This window comes from Lepidochelys kempii, chromosome 5 (assembly GCF_965140285.1).
Source record: "Lepidochelys kempii isolate rLepKem1 chromosome 5, rLepKem1.hap1, whole genome shotgun sequence".
In the NCBI taxonomy this organism is placed as follows: domain Eukaryota; kingdom Metazoa; phylum Chordata; order Testudines; family Cheloniidae; genus Lepidochelys; species Lepidochelys kempii.
In genome coordinates this window covers 125366084-125390400 of record NC_136384.1, presented here as the reverse complement: position 1 = coordinate 125390400, position 24317 = coordinate 125366084, and the positions used below count along the sequence as shown (strand labels likewise).

Sequence of the window (24317 nt, the reverse complement as noted above, 5' to 3'; positions counted from 1 at the left end):
AATCCAGTGTCTTTATTAAGACCATGATTTTAGTGCAGAAGTGGGCAAACTACAGCCCATGGGACTGTTCTGCCCGGCCCCTGAGCTCCTGGTTGGGGAGGCTAGCCCCCGGCCCATCCCCTGACCCGGTGCTCTGTGCTGCTCAGTGGCGTGGCTGGCTCCAGCCGGGTGGCGTGGATGTCTCCAGCCGGGCAGCGTGGATGTAGCACTGCCAGCCACCAGTGCTCCAGGCAGCGCGGTAAAGAGGCAGGGAGCGGGGGGTCGGATAGAGGGCAGGGGAATTCAGGAGGGGAGATCAGGGGGCAGGGGTGTGGATAGGGGACGGGGCAGTCAGAGGGCGAAGAACAGGGGGGTTGAATGGGGGCAGGGGGGCAGTCAGGAAGGGCAGGGGGGTTGGATGGGGCAGCGGGGGGCAGTCAGGGGCAGGGCTTCCAGGGGCAGTCAGGGAGAAGGGGTGGTTGGATGGGGCAGGGGTCCCAGGGGGGCAATCAGGAAGGAGGGGGGGTTGGATGGGGTGGTGGGGGGCAGTCAGGGGACAGGAAGAAGGGATGGTTGGATGGGACAGAGGTCCTGGGGGGCAGTCAGGAATGAGAGAAGGGGTTGATGGGGCAGCGGGGGGCAGTCAGGGGTGGGGGCTCCAGGGGCAGTCAGGGGACAGGGCGGGCGGACAGGGGCTGGGGTCCTGGGACAGGGGGGGCATTGGGGGTTCGAAAAGCAGGGTGGGGGATTAGGGCCGGGGGCCGGGCCACACCTGGCTGCTTGGGGAGGCACAGCCTCCCCTAATCGGCCCTCCATACAATTTCCGAACCCCGATGCGGCCCTCAGGCCAAGTAGTTTGCCCATCCCTGTTTTAGTGTCTAGCAGAGTTATGAATCTAAGCTCCCAGGCTCATGGTTTGAAAGTGGCGTGCAGGCTTCCTGGGAGGATGAGGACTGAGTGGCCAGATAAAGGAGTGATCGTTTTGTGAAAAGTGTTTGTCCACGGGTAAGATGGTGCTTTTGTCTTTTATCATTTTTCTGTGTAAGTTCATTTGAGAGCATAGTGATAGTCTGGTTTCACTCACATAGGTGTTATTGGGGCATTTAGTGCACTGAATGACATACACCACACCTTGTGACAGGCTTGCATGGGACCCATAGATCTCGAAAGGTGTGTTGTGGGTGGCATTGATCATTTTAGCAGTGGAGATATGGCTGCAGGTTTTGCACCTGTTGTTCTGGTAGGGTCTGCTGCCGCTTTGATAAGACACTATGAATGGCACCCTCTTTCCTTCTTTGAAATTGTCATTTCTTCTTCAAGTACTTAAACCTGGAATGGCATGGAGTGACTGCTTTGTAAATACTTTGACCAGTGAGTTCTGCCCTCGTAGATTCCCATCTCACAGAATCATAGAATATCAGGGTTGGAAGGGACCGCAGGAGATCATCTAGTCCAACCCCCTGCTCAAAGCAGGACCAATCCCCAATTAAATCATCCCAGCCAGGGCTTTGTCAAGCCTGACCTTAAAAACTTCTAAGGAAGGAGATTCTACCACCTCCCTAGGTAACGCATTCCAGTGTTTCACTACCCTCCTAGTGAAACAGTTTTTCCTAATATCCAACCTAAACCTCCGCCACTGCAACTTGAGACCATTACTCCTTGTCCTGTCCTCTTCTGTAAATTCTGTAAATCTCTGTAAATTCCATCTTATGACAGTGATCTCTTCCTTTTGTGTTTCTACTTTTATCCAAATATGCCATCTCTACCAGCTACTGACATCACTGAGAGAAACTCTGGAAGTTGCTAGCACTACCAGATCCAGTAGCCAAAAATATGGTAGCTCAGATGAGTAAGAAATACTTTTTAAAAAAAATTCAAAATAAAATTTTACATCCTGTTTGCACCAAAATGTATGTGCTGAGACCCCCCATCCCCAACATCCCAGCTCCTGTATGGGAAAGCCTTCAAACCTAGCATCACTGCCCAAGGAATGGGATAATATGACAGGACTGCCTGGAGTGAACTGGACTCGATGACCCAGGAGGTTCCAGTATTATGTTCCTCTACCCCATCAAAGCTTAAATGTGCCCCTTGGCTGGCTAGGCAATTTGGTGTCTTGGCAGAGCTCTGGGGATTGGGTTTGATTTGGCCCTCTGGCTAAGTAATCAGTCCCCTTCCAGAGTATAACAAAGAGTCCAAGACTAAACAAAATAAACACATTTTTACTCAGGTCACAACCCTTTGTCCTATGAGAACTACCCCTGAGGTTGCAGGGAAATGGTGCAAGACAGCTGGGGAGAAGGCACATCCTACCCACTCCTTAGTGAGAGGGCTGATTCAGATCACAGGGCAACTTCAATTCATAATCAAATAAACATTTTCTTAACAGCTGCCCTCAAGGATCACAGGTGTTCACCGTGCCACAGGTTGGAGCAGAAATTTTAAAAAATTAAAAAACTTTGTTCAATCGCCTGGTTAAAATTTTGTATGGCCAATCTCCAGTTACAATGAATTTAGAGGGGAAATAAACCACTGACTCATACATTTTAATCATGAAAATCCTAGAACTTTCATTCTGTCAGGGAGAATAGTAATGCCATTATAACCATCCCAAATCAGTAGATGATGTATGTTGATATCCAGTTTGTAAGCACCTTGTCATTATCTAAGGAGAGATGAGATAGACATTACAAGAACACAATGCTGTGTTTGAGGTATGTTCAGCAGCAGTCAAACACAAAAGCAAGTTAGTTGTTTTTGCCACTAGGCAGAACACTGCAGTGGCGCATATCAAGATTTATGTCCTAAGATCACATGGCTTTTTTCCTTCATTTGGAAACAGGCCTCTCTGAGATCCATCAAAAACGACGTCTGAAGCAACAAGATCCAGCAGATCTATGGTGAACTCAGAGATATTGAAACTCTGCTTACAGGGAAGGGTAATGAAATTCCTGCCTTGTGTTAGTGCAGTTCAGTGGACGTCAGATCTGCTGAGCATGAAGGAAATGATGGTGGGGTAGTCATGCCCACTGTAGTTAAGGTTGAGATAAGCTTAATGTTTAACAGCTGATTTTTCCAAGTGTTCTAAAATCCATGTGCTTACTTTCAGGTTCCTTGAAAACTGCTGTGCCTCATGGAGCTCTGATGGAGGGTTAGTGGTTCAAACTGGAGTTAGTTTAAGCTAGAGATTCCTGAGATACCTACACACACTTACAAAAATAATGACATCAACTTTTTACGGTTCTTACAGCTTTTGGGGCTCAAACTATGGCTCTTGTCCTCCCCAAACTGATCTCACCCAATCAGGGATTATCTTGGCTTGAATAATTAACATTAACATTCAAAAACCAGTCGGAGAACAGTTCAGTCTCTTTGGTCACTCTATTACAGACCTAAAAGTGGCAATTCTTCAACAAAAAAACTTCAGAAACAGACTCCAACGAGAGACTGCTGAATTGGAATTAATTTGCAAACTGGATACAATTAACTTAGGCGTGAATAAAGACTGGGCGTGGATGGGTCATTACACAAAGTAAAACTATTTCCCCATGTTTATTTCCCCTCCTACTGTTCTTGTAAAGTGCTGGAAATGGCCCACCTTGATTATCACTACAAAAGGCCCCCCACCCCCGGTAATAGCTCACCTTTCTTGATCACTCTTGTTACAGTCGGTATGGTAACACCCATTGTTTCATGTTCTCTGTGTATATAAAACCTCCCCACTATATTTTCCACTGTATGCATCTGATGAAGTGAGCTGTAGCTCATGAAAGCTTATGCTCAAATAAATTTGTTAGTCTCTAAGGTGCCACAAGTCCTCCTTTTCTTTTTACGGATACAGACTAACATGGCTGCTACTCTGAAAGCAAGACTGGGGCTCTGTCACAAATTAGAGCGTTTGCAGGCAGGCTGATGGCAGAGTAAATGTGGTTCCGTCTAGGTGACATGCTACAGGCATTGAACCTCCACAGCTCCCATGCACTGTCAAGTCAAGTCCTGCTGTTGGCAGCTCAGATTCGTGTGTTGTGCAAATTAGTTGGGTTCTGCAGGGTCTGCCTCTGGAAGCTCTGCTCTGAGCGTAAAGCTTCGGGTTTAAGAGGCAATATTTCAGAGTGCTCAACAATCCTTGTGCAAACTCAGATTTTTATTGGAGAGGTATTGTCAAAGAAAATAGCATTAATTCAATAGAGGGAAAAGGAAAGACTCTTGTAAGCAGCAGCATTCGGGTAATTTAACCATGCTGCATACCCCTCACCTGTTTCCTGAACAATGGGAAAAGCAAGTAGCTCCAACTCTCATCAATGTCAGCATGATCAAAGGAGTGGCTGAGCAACGTCAAAGACCGGTAACAGAGAACCCTATTCTAATGACTGCCATAAGGGCAACACCGACTAATATGATGCCAGCATGGTATCCTCAGGCAAAAGACAGGTTTCAGAGTAGCAGCCGTGTTAGTCTGTATCCGCAAAAAGAAAAGGAGGACTTGGGGCGCCTTAGAGGCTAACAAATTTATTTGAGCGTAAGCTTTCGTGAGCTACAGCCCACTTCATCGGATGCATTTTCCACTGAAGGCACCACAGAAATATTTTAGTCACTTTTTAGCCCTTTTTATACTACAGCTGTGCCATATTAGGGTAGATTAATGGCACAAGCTGGGGACGTTTGGGTTCTCCAGATACAGATCCTCCACTAAGGAGATTATTTTAATAATCAGCATGCTCTATAATCCACAAACATAGCCATATTGTCTTGAAAACTGTCCAACAGGGGCAGCAGTGTACTACTTAGAGCAAATTTGCGGAGGGTTGTGCAGAGTCCCTTTCCCCTACACTAGATCCTAAATGGAGTATAGAGTCCACCCCACTCCCCATCGGCGCCTCCTGGTGGCAGATGTGCCCCTCACAGTCCTTTGGTTACCACCTTTCTTCCTACCAGTAGCCCCTCCAGCCTGACGGGGAGAATTCACTGCTCTTAAACTTCACTGATGCCAAGTTCAAGTTGTGTGGCATTGCCTCATACTCTTCCAAAACGTCGAGCGCAGCTACACTTCAGCCTCTGAAAACAAGCCTATGAAGAGTAAAGGTATGTGCCACTCCCACAACGCTAACTGTGCCACTGGAGCTGATAAGAACCAGTGGGAAATCTGCAGAAGACGTGCTGCCAAAATAAGCAGATATGATTAAAGACTAAAAGAAGATGCCATTGTTTGTACAGTGTTACACAGAGTTGAAAGCCAACATTCAGGTGCATGCAACTGCCACTCACGGTTCGGTGTATATTGAATGGTGGAGGGATTAGCTGGAAGGGGTTGGCAGACCTGTTGCTGTGATATGAGGATCGGTGCATGTGTACCCTCAGGGATCAGGTACGATTCATTCCAGCACTAAGTTCTGCAGGTTGTGTCAGCTGAGATGAACAAGGTCCTCTTGCTACAGGGATTGTCAGCAGTCTGCTGGCATATGACTCTCTGCTGAGGCTTAGTAAGGAGTAAGCAAAGGCAACGTCTCATACAGAATCCTTCGGACAAGGGTGGCTTGTGTGGAGTAGGCTCAGTGTTTAAGTGTAGGCCAGGTGTGCGACAGCTCCTGTTTGCTATGCCTTGCCTAAACCCGAATTTTCTTTAGCAAAAAGGTGCTAGATTCTGTCCAACAGTGCTCAAGCGTTCTGTTCCTGAAGTGATTCACAGGAAGCCTGGCGGGGGCGGAGAAGCAGAGCTGGGTGGCATATTCAGGGGAGGAGGCAGAGCGGAAGTGAGCTGGGGCAGGGAGCTGCCAGTGGGTGCTCCAGGGCTGGAGCACCCATGGAGTCGGTGCCTAAGGCACCACTTTTGGCCGGTTAAATTTAGAAGCCCTTTTAAAACCGGTTGTCCCTTGCAGACAAAGAAATTTAATTTCTTTAAAATTTATTTAAAACCGGCTCCAGTTCACCACTGCTTAACTCAGAGGTTTAAGTATAATATCAACACTTACATAGTGCTTTTCAGTATAGGTGCCCTGAATATTCTAGAAGGGCACAAGGCACTGCCAGTCAACCTTAACTCCACGGAAAGAAAGTTATGGGGCAGTGAATCTGTGCTCAAGGCAAAGCTTTCTCTCAGCCACAAGTTAGGTTGATTTAGTTGGGGATTGGTCCTGCTTTGAGCAGGGGGTTGGACTAGATGACCTTCTGGGGTCCCTTCCAACCCTGATATTCTATGATTCTATTCCACTGTCAATTGCAACACTTCACATCTACTTTGCCCTCCTCTATCCTACAAACCTCACACCTCTGAGTGACACAGTGAGCAATGGTCTCAAGTTGCTGTGGGGGAGGTCTAGGTTGGATATTAGGAAACACTATTTCACTAGGAGGGTGGTGAAGCACTGGAATGGTTTCCCTAGGGAGGTGGTGGAATCTCCTTCCTTAGAGGTTTTTAAGGCCTGGCTGGGGTGATTTAGTTGGGGTTGGTCCTGCTCTGAGGAGGGGGCTGGACTCGGTCTCTTCCAACCCTGATATTCTATGACACCAACCTAACCCCCAGAGTAGAAAGTCTTCGGTCAACAGAAACTACGGCCCCCCCGGCGGGGGAGGGGAGGCTACGGCCCCCGGGGGGAGGGGAGGGGAGGACGGGGGATAGGGCCCCCCCCGGCGGGGGAGGGGAGGACGGGGGATAGGGCCCCCCCCGGCGGGGGAGGGGAGGACGGGGGATAGGGCCCCCCCCGGCGGGGGAGGGAGGGAGGGGAGGACGGGGGATAGGGCCCCCCCGGCGGAGGAGGGGAGGGGAGGACGGGGGATAGGGCCCCCCCGGGGGGGAGGGGAGGACCCACGCCCCTGGGAGCGGCTCTGCCCTGCCTGTAGTGGCATCTTCGCCAAGTGCCACGGGGCACAGCTGCACCAGCCCTGCGGGAAGCGGGGTCCAGCCCTGGCCCTGGGAGGTGAGCGCCCAGCGATCGGCGAGGCAGCAGAGGGGGGGGGGGCCGAGCTGGGGCGCTGTGCAGGGCGAGGGGGGCGCAGGGTCCCCCCAGTGCAGGCGAGGGGGCCTGGGGGCTCTGCTGGACTATCACGGGGGGGGGAGGGGTCCGGGCTGGGAGCGCCGGGCACGGGCACGGGCCGGGCCGCCCACTCCTCTCAGGGCCTCCCGCCTCCTGCCCCTGCAGAGCCCCGCCCCCCGCTCACGCCTTCCCTTTGCCCCCGGCCGCCCTTGCCTCGCCTCCCTTGACCCCCGTGCTCCGCGCGCGCGCACACAGGCCTGGCGCGAGACCGTGTCGACGCAGGGGCCGGCTCTGCAGCTGATTGGGTCGGAACTGGGGGCTCGAGAGCCGGTGAGGGGGGCGGGCCCATGCCACATTCGCTGGTCACGTGGCGCGTTTCTGCCTCGCCACCGCCCTGGGAGGGGGGCGGGCCCGGGCGTCCAGGTCACATGCCGCTGCTGGCCGGCACACGCGCACGCGCAGAGTGGGGGCTGTCGGGCTGGGCCGGCGGTGGCCGAGGAGGAGGGTGCCGGGCCCGGCTCCTGTCAGCGCGCGCGAGCGGCCATGGAGCCGGCGCGGGTGAGTCGCCGCCCCTCCCCCCGCGCGCGCGCGGGGCCCGCCCTGAGGGGACAGGTTAGCGCCTGTGGGGGCTGGGTGCGACCCGCCCCCGCTCGCCGCGGCCGCCGTTCCTGGCACGGGCGCGGGGCGGAGCGTTGGCGGCCGCGCGGGGCCCGCCCTCCCGCTGGCTCGAGCCGCTGCTCGGGCGCTTGGGGCCGCGCCGCCGGGCCGGCCGGGGTCGGGCTTCGGGGCCCCAGCGGGAGCAGCCCGATGCGAGGGTCCCGCCGTAATGTCAGTGACGTGTGGGCCGCGCCCTGTGCTTCCGGCGGGGCGGGCAGGGGTCTTCTCCCCGGTGGCCCTGTGGCGGGGTCACCTTCGCCCCCAGCGAGCGGCTGCCGGTCACTTGCCCGGGCTGCGTGGCTGCAGCTCCCGCCTTCCCCTGGCTGTGCCGGGGCAGCGGCGCGCCTCCCTCTCCCGCGCTCCCCTGGGCTCTGTGGCTCCGCTTCGGGGTGCACGGAGCCCGGGGAAAGCCTCCGTTGAAAGCGCTTTTTTTATTTCAGTTTTTTTTTTTTTTTAAATAACTGAAGTACAAACGGAGGAGTTTATTTTGGGAAGAAAGGCATGTTCTCACTGGTTGGTCACCTGCTTTAATGGTCCTCACTTGCAGCTAAACAGAGGCTTTACACGGGATTTGTTGCATCTTTGTGCACGTAGGAGGGCACACGATAATTGTCCACTTATTTAAGCTATTATATAGCTTAGTATTTTCAGTCGTCTTTGTTGTACGTTTTTAGTATAGTAGAAAATGGTGAATGATATATTGCTTATTTTCTGGACAATTAACTTTCCCCCCTTGATTTGTGTCAAGCTGAAGCAGAAGGGTAACTGGCATTTAAATACACAAAAAGCCTATATAAAGCTTATTTTTTATTTTAAAAAAACCCTTAAATGTTTGGATACGTACACTTCTCATCAAAACATATTTCACATTTACAACTAAATGATTTATTAGACAGAGGGATTAACTGTAGTCAGTGAACTAAACGGATCATTTCAGGCCAACCTTCAAAAACTTTCAAATATGCTTAAGTTCCTTCCAGCCTAAGGCTATGGGAGAGTGTCTCCTGCAGACATAGTGCAGTCCACAGCTTAAGTCAGTCCGAGGGGTGTTTTTTTCACACCCCTGAGCGACATAAATTTTACTCACCAAAATGCTAGTGTAGACATAGCTTTGGTCTCTTGAAAATGAGACCATCTCCTACTAACCAATTGTGCCATATTTATAAAGCTTGACCTCAAAAGTTAGAATGGGGAAAAACATCTTCCTTTATACAGAGAAACAGCTTTTAACTCCGTTTTTGATAGAGGCTCAGTTTTATTTAAATGTTTTGAGTGACTTATGGTAACTTCATATTTCATTTTAAGCAGCTTTATTTTTAAAAATAAAAACTCCTCATAATATAAATTTAAAAAACCTGATTTAAATTAAAAAAATCAAATTTTTATCTACCCTGGTTTGATCTCATTTTGGTTGTTAGGTATCGTGTGCGGGTGGCCTGTGATATACAGGAGGCCAGACAAGGTGATCTGATGGTCTCTTCTTGCTTTTCAACTCTATGTATGAAGAGACTCAGGTTGTGTCTACACTGCCACTTTCAGCGCTAAAACTTTAGTCATTCAGAGGTGAAAACACCCCCCACCCCCAAGTGACAAAAGTTTTAGTGCTGAAAAGCGCCAGCATAGACAATGCTTCATCCCAGAGATAAAGCTACCACTGCTCATGCAGGGTGGGTTTTTTTATCGCCGTGAGAACCCCCCCCTCCCTCGGGTGATAAAGCGTGTCTACGCTGTCCACATCACAGCTGCGCTGTAACATGGGCAGTGTAGACATACCCATAGAAAGTGAAAATGCCTTGGGAACAAAGCTGAAACTGAATGAGTCTCTCTTTAGTGTTCTAGCTGATTGAATTGTAACAAAGCAAACAGCATACCAGGAGAAAAATAAATTAGACTTTTACAGTTCTTTGATGACTTAATCTGCAATGTTAATGCAAACTTTTAAAAGAGTTTTATGTTGATTGTGCCCCTTTAAAGAATGAACATAAAGAAAACTAGGTAATTAAAAGAAACTGTCCTTATAGCTTGGGGAAAGTAGAGAACGTTAAAAAGCTCTCAGCTGGGAGTGAATGCAAAGGAAAATTATAAGCACAAGAAAAACCTGCTTAGAAGTTGGCTCAACCTTTTTTTTCCCAGGGAGGGACCTTCTGTTCTAAATTTAGATCCTATTCTAAGCTGCTTCTGGGCTCTAGTGGTGCTCCAACTTTTTTTTTTTTTTTTGCATGGGGACCCTAAAACCATCTGTTTCTTGTAACACCTACCGAAAGGCTGTAAAGGATGATAGTAACTGCAAGAAATTGCACTGCGGTGTTGTGGGATTGGAGGACATCTTTCTGTGTTCCACCTTCTACCAGCACTTAGGACGGGGTGGGCAAACTACGGCCCGCGGGCAGGGTCCGGCCCCTCAGGGCTTTGGATCCGGCCCGCAGGATTGCCACCCCAGTGGCGCTGCGCCGCTCCGGGAAGCAGCCACTCCATGTCCCGGCAGCCCCTGGGGGTGGAGGGGAGCGGCAGAGAGATCCGCACACTGCTCTTGCCTGTGGGTACTTCCCCCAAAGCTCCCATTGGCCAGAAACGGGTTATCATGGCCAATGGGAGCTTCGGGGGAGGAACCCATAGGTGAGGGAAAGACACAGAGCCCTGTGGGCCCTCTCCCTGCAGGGATGTGGTTCCAGCCGCTTCCTGGAGCGGCGCAGCATGGGGCCAGGGCAGGCATGCAGGGAGCCTGCCCTGGCTCCGGTGCACGCCGCTGCCAACCCAGAGCCGCTCTAGGTAAGTGGCACCGGGCCAGAGCCTGAACCCCTCCTGCACCCTGCCCCTCAACTCCTTGCCCTAGGCCCCCTGCCTGCACCTCGCACCCCTTCTGCACCCCAACTCCCTGCCCTGAGCCCCCTCCTGCACCCTAACATCCTTCCATGAGCCCCCCCATACTGCCTGCACCCCTCCTCTGCAACAACCCCTTGCCCTGAGCCCCTTCCTGCACACCGCACCCCCTCCCACACTCCGCACCCCAACCCCCTGCCCTGGCCCTGCAAGCAATTTCCCCACCCAGATGTGGCCCTCGGGCCAAAAAGTTTGCCCACCCCTGATTTAGGTTAGCCAGTGATTTTCTTTGGTGACTACCTCTTGCTCCAGAATGTAAAATTTATTTTAAAAATAAAATCTTTAGCCTTTAGTAGCTGTGAAGGTAATCTTCAAATGTAAACCAATGTATAGTTAAGTCTGCCTGATCAGAAACAGTTATAAGGGAACTCTGAATTGTCCCTATTCATTTAAAGGGAGATTTAACTCTGAAGCGTAATAACTTAAATGTCATCATAGTTAACTATTTAACTTTGATCAAAGAATGTGATAAGTAAAGGGACATTCTTATGAGGATCTAGCCAATCTGAGTGGCATCCCATTTTAGCATCTTTAGTGGGTGGAATTTTGGTTATGAGAAGATTTTCAGAGAGTATCACCATTTATTCCACCCACCCTCCCCCAATTAAACATCCAGTTGGCATTTAGAAAAAAATTCTGTTATTTGCAAATTTGGGCAATTTGATACAAAAATCAGTGAGACAATGCCATTTTTAGAGTCAGTTTTTGGAGTAGAACCAAGCTTAAACGTTCATGTAAGGCTTGTCATGTACTAGTTGAGTTTGTCTTGTCAGCGGTTTGCAGCAGTGTCATAAGAATGGCCATAATGGGTCAGACCAAAGGTCTGTCCAGCCCAGTATCCTGTCTACCGGGAGTGGCCTGCATTAGACTGTCCTCAGTGTATGATTGCTTGTTTACATTTATACATTTTTATCTCCTGATATGGCTTTGAACTAACAAATCCCAGTGTTACCCACCTCTGCCTTTCCTGCCTTTACATGGTTTTAGTCCTCTTTGCACCAAAATAATAAATGTAATAGACTATATATTTTCTCACAAGGGTCTCGACTACCCGAGTAAAAAAGGCTAAAATATGACCAGCTAACACAAATTCAGAGGTCTTAGCCTGCATCTACATGTATGTTACTAGGGCTTTTCAGTCACGTTGAGCTAAAATGATTGAAGGAGGCACCCTTTTTGCTTTTATGGACAAGTCCCTGAAGACCTCAGACCTGGGGAAGTGGGTGATGCAGGGAATTAGGGAGCATGTTACTTGTAGGTCAACTAGTTCAGATATGTCCCAAACTAGTATTAGTCTAAAGTTACCAAAGGTGGCTTCTGAGTGACCTATATGGAATGATTTGGTGGTCTCAGTCAAATTCCTAATGAACATGTGGCCAAATTTAAACAAACAAATATTAAAAAGCCCTTGTCTTTATAATTGGAACTCTTCTAGTTTGTTTTAGCAGAGACCAAGGCCAGATCTCCAGTAAAGACTTCTGCTGGCATAGCTATAATTGGTCAGAGCTGTGACCCCTGACAACACAGATGTGCTGGCAGACACGCCTAGTGAGGATGGAGTTATACCATCAAAACGGCACTTTTATTGGTACAGCTTGTTTTGTTCAGAGGGGTGTTTTTACTATACTGGTACAAGTTGCTGCTCTGCCAGTAAAGCTGTGTTCACAGTAGGAGTACTTTGCATGTATAGTTGACAGGTATTCCTGTACAGTCCTGGTAATGTGCTTCCTGTGTAGACATATCCTAAGACTAAAGACATGGAGACTGAACTACATTTTCACTTCTAGAAATGAGGCATGGAAGTCTGCAGTACTGGTACCCAGGTTGTTAATTAGATGTTTTAGGTACAGGTCATCAAAACCTACTTTCTAATTGGTGATGTCATGTTCACTTACTAACTTTCCGTAGTGCACAGCAGGGACCTCGTTGCCAAAAGTCAGGAAGATTCCTAATCTTTCATCATTGTCATGTTAAATGGGTACAAAAAGGTAAAAGGCAATGGGATGCAAAGTATCCCCTTCGCACAGTTCTCTCACCCTACTGTTGTTTGTGTAGCCCAGTGGGTAGAGCACTGAGCTGACATTCTGGGGTCTGGCCTGCTGGGTGACCTTGTTTCCCCATCTGTAAAATGGGGATGATAATGATGCTTAGCTCCTTTTTAAATGGCTTTAATATCTATTGATGAGAAAAGCTTTCTATAAGAGTTGGGTGGTGTTAGAACAGCTGTAGGGATTTATAGGCATTGGCAACAAAGGCGCAAACCAAAACTTATATTTCTTCATAATGCTCGAGGACTATATTGCTGGCAATAAAGTTTAACTGAAAAGTAGCCTAGGTACTTCTGAGTACCATTGGAGAAAGAGGCAGGTTCCTGTCCCCTGACTGCCCCCCCCCCAACCCAGACCCTAACCGCCCCCCTGGGACTCCACCCCCATCCAACCCTCCCTGTCCCTGACTGCCCCAACTCCTATCCACACACCCCGACCCCTGAAAGGCCCCCTGGGATTTCCACACCCTATCCAACCCCCCCGTTCCCCATCCCCTGACCGCCTCCCCCGAACCTTCGTCCTGTCCAACTGCTCCCTGTCCCCTTACTGCCCCCCCCCAAGAACTCCTGACCCATCGAACCGCCCTCTGCTCCCTGATTGGCCCCCCCAGAACCCCTGACCCATCCAACTGCTCCCTGTCCCCTAACTGCCTCCCCGGGACCCCCTGCTCCCTTACCATACTGAGGCCAGCCGTGCTGCCCTGCAAGAGCGGCAGGCCAGAGCGCTGGCAATGCGGCGCGCTCAGGCTGCAGGGGAGGGGGGATGGCAGGGGAGGGCCCAGGGGCGAGCCTCCCGGCTGGAGCTCAGGAGCCGGACAGGAGGGTCTCGCAGGCCGTAGTTTGCCCACCTCTGCCATGTGCTCATGCCTTCTGATGGAGAATGCAAAGCAGAGTAGGCTTTAGAGTTTAGACACCTTTAAATATCTCCTTTAGAAGTCTGAGCTATATTTAACTATTCTGGAACTGAATGAAATTTCCAAACAATATAGCCTAAAATCAGATGTTAAAGAAAGGAAAAAATTATATTAAAACCAAACACAAATAATATACTTGGGTCTAAGACACCGTAGCTTTTCTCGTGTAGGTCACAAAACTTTGAAATTGCAGATATTTAGAACTCTCTGTAGATAATACTTGTATTAAGAACTCACTTGTTGTCCCAGTTCTTCTCTGACCTTTAACAGGACAATATGTGCACCTAGGATTGATTAATTATAATTCTGGAGTCAGCTCTTTATACTTACTTGGTATTATAGCATAGCCAAGTATGCAGACATAGTTATTTAAATTACCTTACCATTTTGACAAGCCACATTTGAATTTATGGTTTGCTTAAGTGGGGTAACTTCTCTCCTCCCATCCCCAAACCCACTGTATGTTCAGGTTGCATTCAGTATTTTATGGAATGCTGTTTCTCTATGTAATCAGGTTGTGTGGGTTTTTATTTTCCATCCCTTAATGCAGTGGTCCCCAACCTTTCTGTGGGAATAGCACATTCTTATTTCCAACAGAGTGTGGCGGGCGCCAAACACCCCACCGCCGAGAAGCGGCAGCGGAAAGAAGCCCCGCCGCTGAAAAGCCGCCAAGAAACGGCAATGCTTCTCGGTTGCGTTTTGGTGGTGTGGTATCCTGCAGGTGCACACAACTGCCCCGGCAGGCGTCATTGTGCCTGCGGGCACCGTGTTGGGGACCCCTGCCTTAATGCATCTCACACTTACCCAAAAGATCTTTCAAAATTGTACACTCAGCACCGATTCGGATTCCTTCCGACCCATCCCCATTATATTTTTGTGGTGTTCTGCCTTTGGATAAAACCATGTAGGTTGCTAATTGACATCTGTCCAACTGCTTACTTTCCCTGAGCTAAGTTGTTATAGTGTAGACAGTTCTTTAGAGACTATACCCATATTTTCTATAGTTTGTGATCTGTAATTTCTACTCCATAGCAAATGTGTTCTTTACAGATAAGGTTTGGTCTGTTACAGGGTCATGTAAAATATGAGTCTGAATAGTCAAGATGACTTGTAATAGCAAGTTTAAAAAAACAAAAACATACATTGATTTGTTTTGTATTAACAATTGTCAAAATTACTAATGTGTAGTGTAGGAACCTTAACTTCTGAATTTCCTAACTTCCACGTACATTTTCAGCTTTCACATGGCACTAAATATGCCACTTCGTTTTAAAATTTATTTCTGTGTATAACTTTTTGCATTTAATCAACAAAAAAGTTCCTTGCTTTTTTACCCTACCTTGTGTCAGTTAGCTGAACAATGTATAAATCTTTCAGTTCTTTGAGAGCTGTAATGAAACCACTTGTACATGTGTGAGCGATCAAATGTGGCATTTATCATTCTGTTCCTCTGAATTTTCATGAAATTGCCTGAAGACTTTATGCATGCAAAGGATTTATATACATGAATAAAAAAAAGAAAGGGGGGTTCTGTGCAGCTGCGTTCACGTTCTCCTTTGCCTTCTCGATGTAGGAGAGGACAACACCCGTATGACGAAAGAAAGAGCAGTATGATGGATTCAGAAGATCTTGTCCTAACAAGTTCAAAGCAAGATATTGCTCATCACATTGTAAAAGTTAGCTCGAGTAAACATTATTTTTGTGGATATTGTGCAGCCTTCACCAATATAGCAATCACCTTTCCCATCCAGAAGGTCCTCTTTCGACAACAACTGTATGGAGTGAGAATAAGGGATGCAGTGTGTCAGTTACAGAACGATGGAATCCGAAACCTGTACCGTGGACTCCTCCCTCCATTAATGCAGAAAACTACAACTCTTGCCCTGATGTTTGGCTTGTATCAGGATTTCTCCTCCCTGCTCCAGAGGCACACAAATGCACCTGAACTTGTGACTTGCAGTGTGGCAGCAGTGCTTGCAGGAACCACAGAAGCTCTTCTTACACCTTTTGAGCGGGTCCAGACTTTGCTTCAGGACTACAAACATCATGACAGATTTACAAACACTTACCAGGCTTTCAAGGTGCTAAAAGACTATGGAATTAAAGAATATTATCGGGGTTTGGTACCTATTCTGATCCGAAATGGACCGAGTAATGTACTCTTTTTTGGTCTGCGAGGACCCATCAAGCAGTGTCTGCCCGAAGCAACTTCTTATAGTGCTCATTTGGTCAATGACTTTATCTGTGGAGGGCTGTTGGGTGCCATGTTGGGATTCTTGTTTTTCCCAATGAATGTTGTAAAAGCTCGCATGCAATCTCAAATTGGTGGGGAATTTCAGTCTTTTCCAAAAGTTTTCATGAAGATTTGGCTGGAACGTGATAGAAAACTGACACGTCTTTTCAGAGGAGCTCATCTGAATTACCATCGCTCTATTATATCCTGGGGCATAATCAATGCAACATATGAATTCTTGCTTAAGTTATTATGAAAAATGTTACCTTCTATGAAGTCCCTTGTCTCAGTTGGGTAGTGGCACATGGAGGTTACTTATTTCCTAGGATCAAATTTGTCATAATCAGACCTGTTCATGAATAACATTGAAATTTGGAGAGCTTAATTGCAAAACGGTGGTTACAGCAGGGAGAGAAGTAATTTTTACCAATGCCTGCTTAGTCTGAAAGGTAATTACAGTCAGTCTTCATTAATGGTCTTCAATCTTTATGGGGTGAATGTTGGCATTGTGTCTAGATCTTAATTTAAGAAAAATCAGTTTGCTCAAAAGTGCGCTCTTTATTAAAGTATTTAGATGCTGGAAGGTGAATTCACCCATACCTGAATAAACTAATTGAAACTTACTTTCTCTTTAAATATTGGCCTTGGCCTAGAAACTTACTCCAGGTCACCCTCAACCTTTCCTAACACTCCTGGTGATCAAAACTGTGCTTGATTGTGCACTTTGTGGAATATGAAAGTGAGGGAGGCTGACAAAAGCTATTTAGTTTCCCTACTTGGTAAACTTGGAAGGTATGATGTAGCTGATGCAGTTGTTGTAAGAGTACTCTGAACTCCCATAATGTTTCAGGTTTCCCAGGTATCTTTACTGTTTGAAACCAGACTGCCAACTTTTAATGAGGATGGTGTTACTTCTCAACTAAGCCTTAAGATTCAACAAAGCCTACATGAATTATTTTTGCCAGCTGGTTTTTGCTAGTCTCCTAATATGAATGCCATCTTGTCAAGCAACATTAGGTAGCTACTAAGGCTATGTCTACAATGCACTTTTTTAACCATTTTTTTACGACAAAAAGCACTGGTGTGAACAGTGCTTTATCGGCAGGAGATGCTCTCCTGCCCACAAAGCAACTGCCCCTCATTGGAGGTAACTTTATTTTGCCAGCAGGAGAGCTCTCTCCTGCCATCAAAGAGTGGCTACACCGGGGACCTTACAGCGGCACAGCTGTGCTGCTGTAAGGTACGCAGTGTAGACATAGCCTACATTTTCAACTTCAGCATAAGCTGATCTAGTGCAAAGTAGGGGTATGTGTACTTATGTGATAAGGGAGTAGCGGGTGAGAGGGGGCGGTGGCGGGGAAATGAAACAAATTTTATCTAAAAAGCTTTAAAGTGTCCTTCATGTTACAGTATCACCTATTTGTGAATGTAGAGTCTTTTATTTTGTCTTTTGTGCTGCTTAGTTTCCGTTGCAAACAGGCATGGCGCCAGAAAGATAACGTGGTTTCTGCAACATTAACACGTACAGAAGTCGTATGAAAACTGACGGGAGTCAAAGTACTTTGTAGACAGCTTTTGTTGTATTAAGGTAACATATGTCCTTTTGCAACTATTTTTACTTCCTTCATGTGAGGTGGTAGCATAACTGATCACTTCAGTCAGTATTTTTAGCTGAAACTTGCTCTACCCTCCATTTTATGCCTTGTTCAGGGTATATCACTGTAGTGGAAAAGGCACTCCAATACTATGGCGAGGAGGACCATATAAGCTCTGGGCTTGGGGGTTTCTCTGTGATCATTTAATCATGTTGATAAACACTCTCATAAATATTAAACAAAAGTAATGTACTTGGTATTCAGGTGGATGTGCTTTAAGGCCTTGGAGAAGAGAGGGCAGGAACACAAGTGTGATTACCAAACTAGTGGTCTTCATATAAAAAAAATGACTAATTTTTTTGTATATTTTTATGCAAAAATGATTCATAAAGTATTTTCATATTTTGTGGTGACCAGGAAAGCTTTCAGAAATTTTGGATGTTTTTTTAATTTTGATTACTTTCAGAAATTTTGGATGTTTTTTTAATTTTAGAGTGAACATTACTTTTTTATGTATCCTTAAGTTTTCAAATGCTTATGGTTTTTACTTTCTTACCCCATTTCAGTTGTTCACTTGACATAACTGCCCCTAAATAATTACTCCCAAACAGTATGTCCTATTTCTTTATAATCTAGCTCTATACTACTAAGCTTCACAGTCAAAGATGGCCAAACACAAATAAAGCACATTGATATTTTGAATGTTGTGATTCTATGGATTTAAATATACTGTCTGTTGGATGTTACTGGTGGAATCTGATTTTACCAGTGTATTGTTTTTGTAACCTTTCCTTGATGGAATAAAACAAAAGAAAATCTGTTTCCCTGGCCTTAGTTTTTTGTAGCACATATTTTATACTTTTATTTTTTCCTAATAGTGTGTTACTGGCACTTGAGAAAAGAACATAAGTTGGAGCAAACAAAGCGAGTGTTAGCAATTATAGTTCAATAAAACAGAACATTTGTTGAGGCTTGGCCTCATGCTGGTTTGTTACTATATACCACTTCACAAGGGAAGAGCCAAGAACCTCTTCCAACTCCATTTTCAACTTTTAGGTCATGGTTATCAGGAGTTTAAAGAGGATGTCAGGCATGGCTAAATGTCTCTTAACAGAATTATACAACTTGGTTATATTCTGTGTACAGGAGAGTTGTCAGTGAAGTTAATGGGAATGCAAAAGATGAGATCTCTTGGGTTTAATAAAGATTTGATAGTATCGGAAATTATATTCCAGTGATTTAATATGAGGATTATTGGATGGCCTTAAGTCTGTAGGCAAAGGTTAATGATAAACAATGTGTCAAGTTAGAGACAGGTAGGTTGTGGCAGAATGCAACAAATTAGTATTTGAGTAGGTCCAGATTACTATTTTCATCTGAGCTGGAGGAACATGTACTGTGCAGTTTAGTAAACTGGGATGGGTAGCCAGTATCAGTAAGATAAATAGTACTAAGGGAGCTATAGTGTTAAAATGGACAAAAACGAATTGGATGCAGGCGTGGGAAAGAATGATTGAGGTGGGAGAGTGTGCTAATACAAGTATGGTCCCTGCTCCCAAGGAGTTCAGTCTAGTTACTACAGAGGCTAGATTGTTCTAGGAATAAGTGTTTGTGTCAAATGACCCAAAACAGAAGCATGGATTAAGGAGCACTGATGAGAATGGGAGAAGAGAACCCTTATTAGACTGAAACAACGAGGCATCCTTGTGGCACCTTAGAGACTAACAGATTTATTTGGGCATAAGCTTTCATGGGCTAGAACTCACTTCATCAGATACATGGAGTGGAAAATACAGGAGCAGGTATAAATACATGAAAGCATGGGAATTAGACTGTAAGCTGCATTTACAGAGATGTGCTGGAGCAGGGAAGTCCATCTGACTCTAGTCAGGCTAGCTGGAACATTATTCATGTCTGTGCTCAGTATCAAAATGAAGTAGGAAAATCAGTAAAAGCAGAGTACCAAGCTATTAGGGTACTGATTCAGACACATGGGGTATTAGAAAACATACTGATGGACACAAGTTGGCATTGTGGAAGATTGTTACAAAATATCTCTGCTTAAATTTTATTAAGCTAACTTTTGACTTATTACCCCCATCTTGGTGAACAACTTAAATGTTTGTACCTATTCTTGCTATTAGATTAATCTGAATAAATGTGGGCAGGTTTTTTTTTGGTTGCCTTTCCTGGGGTTACATGCATTTCCCATATTTCATATTCCATGGCAAGACTCAAATACATAATTTCCTAACTGCCAGCATTGTATGAGATGTAGATAGGTGGTTTGATGTACCAGTCTCTTGCACCAGGTGAGTCAATCTAATAAAAGTGGAGATACAGTAATGTAGGTTGCTCTTTTGTACCAGATGCTACATCTGATCTCCAGAGCCTTCTCTAGCAAAGGCAAAAGCTGTGATAATAGCAAACACTGACAATGTGCAAAAAGATTCACAAAAATAAACAGTCAATGACTGGTTCTTTTTCACCCCTTGAAAGGGATATAATATTTAGTGAAATAAAGATTCTCAAGTTGAAGGAGTGGCTAGGACTGGAAGCAAATAGTGCAGTAAATAGCTCTCCAGCCTATGTGGTTCTGTTAGAAGTATGGAATATATCTTAACATTGGGAAAAATGCACCCTATCACCTTTCAAAAAATGCACTGAATTGCTTTATTAAATGTTTAATTTATTTTGCAAGCAAGAGAAACTGTTCACAAACAGTACAAGTTACTGAATAGGAGCAAGTACAGTATATTCAGAACAGCTCTGCTACTTGGTATGTATTGTATTAAAAGTCTACCCCCTCTGACTATGAAACTTTGATTATTTCAAAATATTCTACACGCATAGCTTACTCTTGTATTAAAAAAGACTTCTACAGTTGGTTGGAGACCCTGTTGAATACTAATATCATTGTAGCAGAGAATGCACCATTGACTAAGATCATGCTTTCCCTCCCCTTCCAACAGAGCAATCAAGCTATAAGGGGAAAAGAGGCAGGCATTTTTCTTTATCATAATCTTGGAAACTAGGGATTTTTTTTAAGTTTCCATGCGGCAAATGTATTTGTTGCATTATGAAGAGCCTGAATTTCAGAGCTCTTCTGTTTAGCTAAGACTTCAGTTTTATTTTGCAATACCTAAACTTTTCTGTACTAGCATTATTTGTGGCATCCTCAAGGAACAGTGTTTGCACTCCTCCTAAATATTGTAGGATCAATGAAAAAATGTTAGTTTTCACTAGTACATTTTCCATGTAAACAGTTAGAATCTTGTCTAGGAGATTTCAGATTAACAATAAAGCAAGCCAAGTTTTGGGCTTCAGTCCTTTAGTGTGTGTCTAGATATATTTTGCTTTTCCCCATTCTCCCCACCTCAAAATAGAGACATGCCAGCTAGATCTTTTCACTGAGCTACAAACCTTTTTTTAAACTTTCATTTTTACTCAGTTACCTCTTCCCTTGCCAAAAATGTTGACAGTGCTCTGGTGATTTAAATCTGACCTCTAGAGGAATATGTGAAAAATGCACTTCACTTCAACAATATGGTCACTGGACAAATACAAGAGTTACTGGCTTCAAACACACTAGGCGTGGTTTTCATAAATACTTCTAAAAAGTAAACATTCCTATGGAGATCTGCTTCTGCTTATCAGTCATGCTGAAGATGGAAGAATTACACTTTACTACAGTAACTAATGAATATGAACCATGCATTTAGAAAGTATATTGCACACTTCACAGTCCAGCTAAGATCACTAACGCAGAGAAATACTTTAAAATTTAGCAATAGGTTTAATACTTGAGTGGTATAAAATATACCAATACAAAACAATGATAAAAAATGATTGGTATAAACCACTACCTTAATTGTGGGGTTATCTATTTAACCCATTTTGCTCCTTATATAGTATTGGGATGGAAGAGGGTTAGTCTTTCAGAATTTAATGCAAAGCAAGTGTATAACTTTTCTGCTGCCTAGAAAAAAAATGCCAAAGCTCACCCCAAGTCACTTTGTTAATTCCATAAGGCAAGATAATGTGATTTAGAAAGATGAAAAATGGTGAGAATTTTTTGGAGCTATAACTGCAAGGCATCTAACTAGTCCGTTATGCATCACTGCACAAAGTGTTTCAAGGTACCGTTAACTCTACTGAAGTAAAATCTATTTGCTTTCACTGAAAACTTCCAGCTATTATTGAAAGGAGTAGTTAAATAATCACAACCGAAAATTATTTCATTCTAATTCAACTTATTGCAAAATGTAATCAGAAAAGTTAGGCAACATTCTTACAGCATACATGGACGGAATTGGTCTTAATATAAAAATGTATCTGCTCCTACAACACACTATACATACACTACAAAGCACCACAAAACACGATCAACCCCCCCAAAACAGGGCAACCTCTGTCATCAGCCTTGCACTTTTCAATGATCTCGCTTCAAAGTGATGAGCTGTTTTAGATGGTCGCTCCCGGTGCTGTGCATTTTCAATAGTCGCTATATGTCATCTGTTTAACACAGTAACAATTCTCTATTTATACAGAAAAATTCGTGTCAAATGTTTCAGAGCAATAACCTTTTTAAAAAAAAGCATGTCATGAGGTAGAATTAAAAATAATACTCAGTGCATGTTGACAGGCATAGATTTAAAAAAAAAAAAATGCGAAATGAGCATTTCATTTCAAGGAATTCCGATAGTCTGAATAGAAATTACAAAAAGCTGCAATTATGTCAGGGTGCTTTTCTGCATTTCGAATCAATACACCTGGGCAGAGAGTACTTTAGAGCAATTCGAAAGGATTGACCGTTGATCTTTTCAGCAAATTATTTAGCAAGCCAAGGAGAAGCAGACTGGGGTATTCTGAGACGAGATGGTCCCTGGAAAGAACTTTTCCTTATCAAGTGGTCCACAGAAAGAAAAGCTGGAGAATTAGGGTCCTACATAATTCTGTAGGGATATATTATTCTTAATGGGTATGATAGTTGCATATGTGCATGCTGGCTGAGAAAATACTCTTCATTCTGGTTTTTAAAATTAACTTAGTACTAAAAGGCTACACAAACTTAACCCGGTTTGCCATCCTTTGGTCTGTGAGCTGTAAATCTTCCACTACGGTTCATTTCAAGAGCACAATTTATATCTAGGAGTTCTGCCACCCAAACACAGATAACAGCAGATTCCTGTTCCTTTGTAAACTGTTTTTTTTAAATATAAAGCCTAATCTAAAAACTGTTTCCACATTAGAGAGACAGTCTCCACAGGAGTTTAACTTCTTTGCAGATCAGAAGCTTGCATCCTGGTCATGCACAGTAGTACATTGGGTATTTAATATAATTTGTAATCCCTTACATCATAAAGAAGGAAAATACCTTGAAAGCAGACCTACCCTCATTCAACAAATCCAAATTGACTGAGAATTAAATTTTCAGACTATTGAACAGTACAAAATGGATACATAAAGGCAGGTGAAGACTGAAGGGATATTTCATTTCAATAATTTGCATTTTGGACAAGCCATTTTATAGGATGAGTAAAACTGGCATGTAGGACCATGTGTCCCACTACAGCCACTCAATCCCCTTTATTTTTCTTTGAGAAAAAACAAGTAAACTTATTTGACTTGATCATTCTGCTTTATGCTGAAAATGGTTTATTTCTAGTGCATATTCTTCTGAGTAGTGTCAAAGTGAATGATTTTGCTCCCACAGCCTAGTGTATTTGTTTTAAAACAAGCTTTTAATGCCAAGAGAATACATAATTTGATCACTTACTTGTACATCTCCCATCACTGCTGTTCTGAGCTCCTGGTAGTAGCACCAGTGATAAAAGAGCTCATGTAGTACCCAGTTTTCACTTCAATAACACACTGAATCTAAGGCATGTCCTTTCATTTTGGGCATAAGTACCTGTGTACATCAGTTGCTGTAAGATGACGAAGGGATAGCCCTAGACTTTGCTCCATTAAACGTAAAAGTAGGACTAGGTTAAGAGCCACTGCCCCCTCAAAATGCAAGGCTATTATACAGAGAGTTCATTTAATACAGGAGAAATGGGGGTGGATAGGGAAGGATTCAACAACTCCGGCTTATTTTGTGTGGAAATAGGGAATTTCGTTTCTCAGTTGCTGCATGTTCAGTCACTTGAACTCAATCCTCAAACAATTAGTTGCTATGGAGTTAAATATAATTTCAAACAGGAGATGACACAGGAGTAGATTAACCTTCCTCCAAAAGCAACAACAATCCAATCTTCATGCAAATACCCCCAGTAGCAAAAAGCAGCTGGGTTCCTAAATCAGTTTCTCCAAAGCTTTCCCATGAGGCACCAGCCACTCAGAGTGAGTTCCACTGATCCGTTCTGGTATACACACACAGGGCATGACTCATGGAGTGATCCAGTCCATTAGCAGGATTCCAGATCTTCATCTACTGGACCTAATCAGCATTTAATTTTCCACCCTGGACCTGTAGTGCCTTCTGCAGACTGTTTTTTGTTCAAGAGTCAATCTACATTAAAGTATATTTTGTTTAAAATCCCTTCAGATACCACTGCGGACTAAAATCTAAATTCTTTCAGACAAAATTCTCCCATTTCACTGGGTCCAAATCAGGACAAGTCCCCAGGAGTGTTTCACTTACTAAAGCCTCAGGGATAAGCTAAGTACAATTTAGGTTAGGAAGTCTTTTACTGGCAATTTCTAGTGTAAAGTCTCATTCCTATATATTTAAACTGACTGTGGGTTTTAAAAAAGCTTTTTAACCTAGTTAGTACTGTAGCTGAGCAAGTGTCCCTACTAAGAGCATGTAGAAAGGTTTGCTGCCTCCAGAAGGGGACTAGGAGGAAGCCACGTTCATCTCCTCCTTAACGATAGTCTGTGCACTTGTCAAGTCTGGCGAAGTTTAGTTCCTAGTTTCATGCAATAGGAATTCCAAATTTTAAATATGATTAAATTCATTTGCTTTCTACCCATACTATGAAATTATACCTACATCCACTTGCACACTGTTGGGTTTTGAGCCACTAGAGGACAATC

The 24317-nt window shown here is 44.7% G+C and overlaps 1 protein-coding gene across 2 annotated transcripts; it reads left to right on the top strand.

The window, feature by feature from the left end:
* Positions 1 to 7424: 7424 nt before the first annotated feature.
* Positions 7425 to 20088, top strand: SLC25A51 (solute carrier family 25 member 51). 2 transcript variants are annotated; one of them, XM_073345722.2, is made up of 2 exons: positions 7425 to 7508; positions 15022 to 20088. In XM_073345722.2, the coding sequence occupies exon 2, from the start codon at positions 15059 to 15061 to the stop codon at positions 15935 to 15937; it is 879 nt and encodes a 292-aa protein (XP_073201823.2). In that variant the 5' UTR covers positions 7425 to 7508; positions 15022 to 15058; the 3' UTR covers positions 15938 to 20088. The 2 variants fall into 2 exon arrangements, with proteins under 2 accessions (XP_073201823.2, XP_073201824.2); XM_073345723.2 differs by lacking the exon at positions 7425 to 7508 and adding an exon at positions 7579 to 7778.
* The last annotated feature ends 4229 nt before the right edge of the window (positions 20089 to 24317 follow it).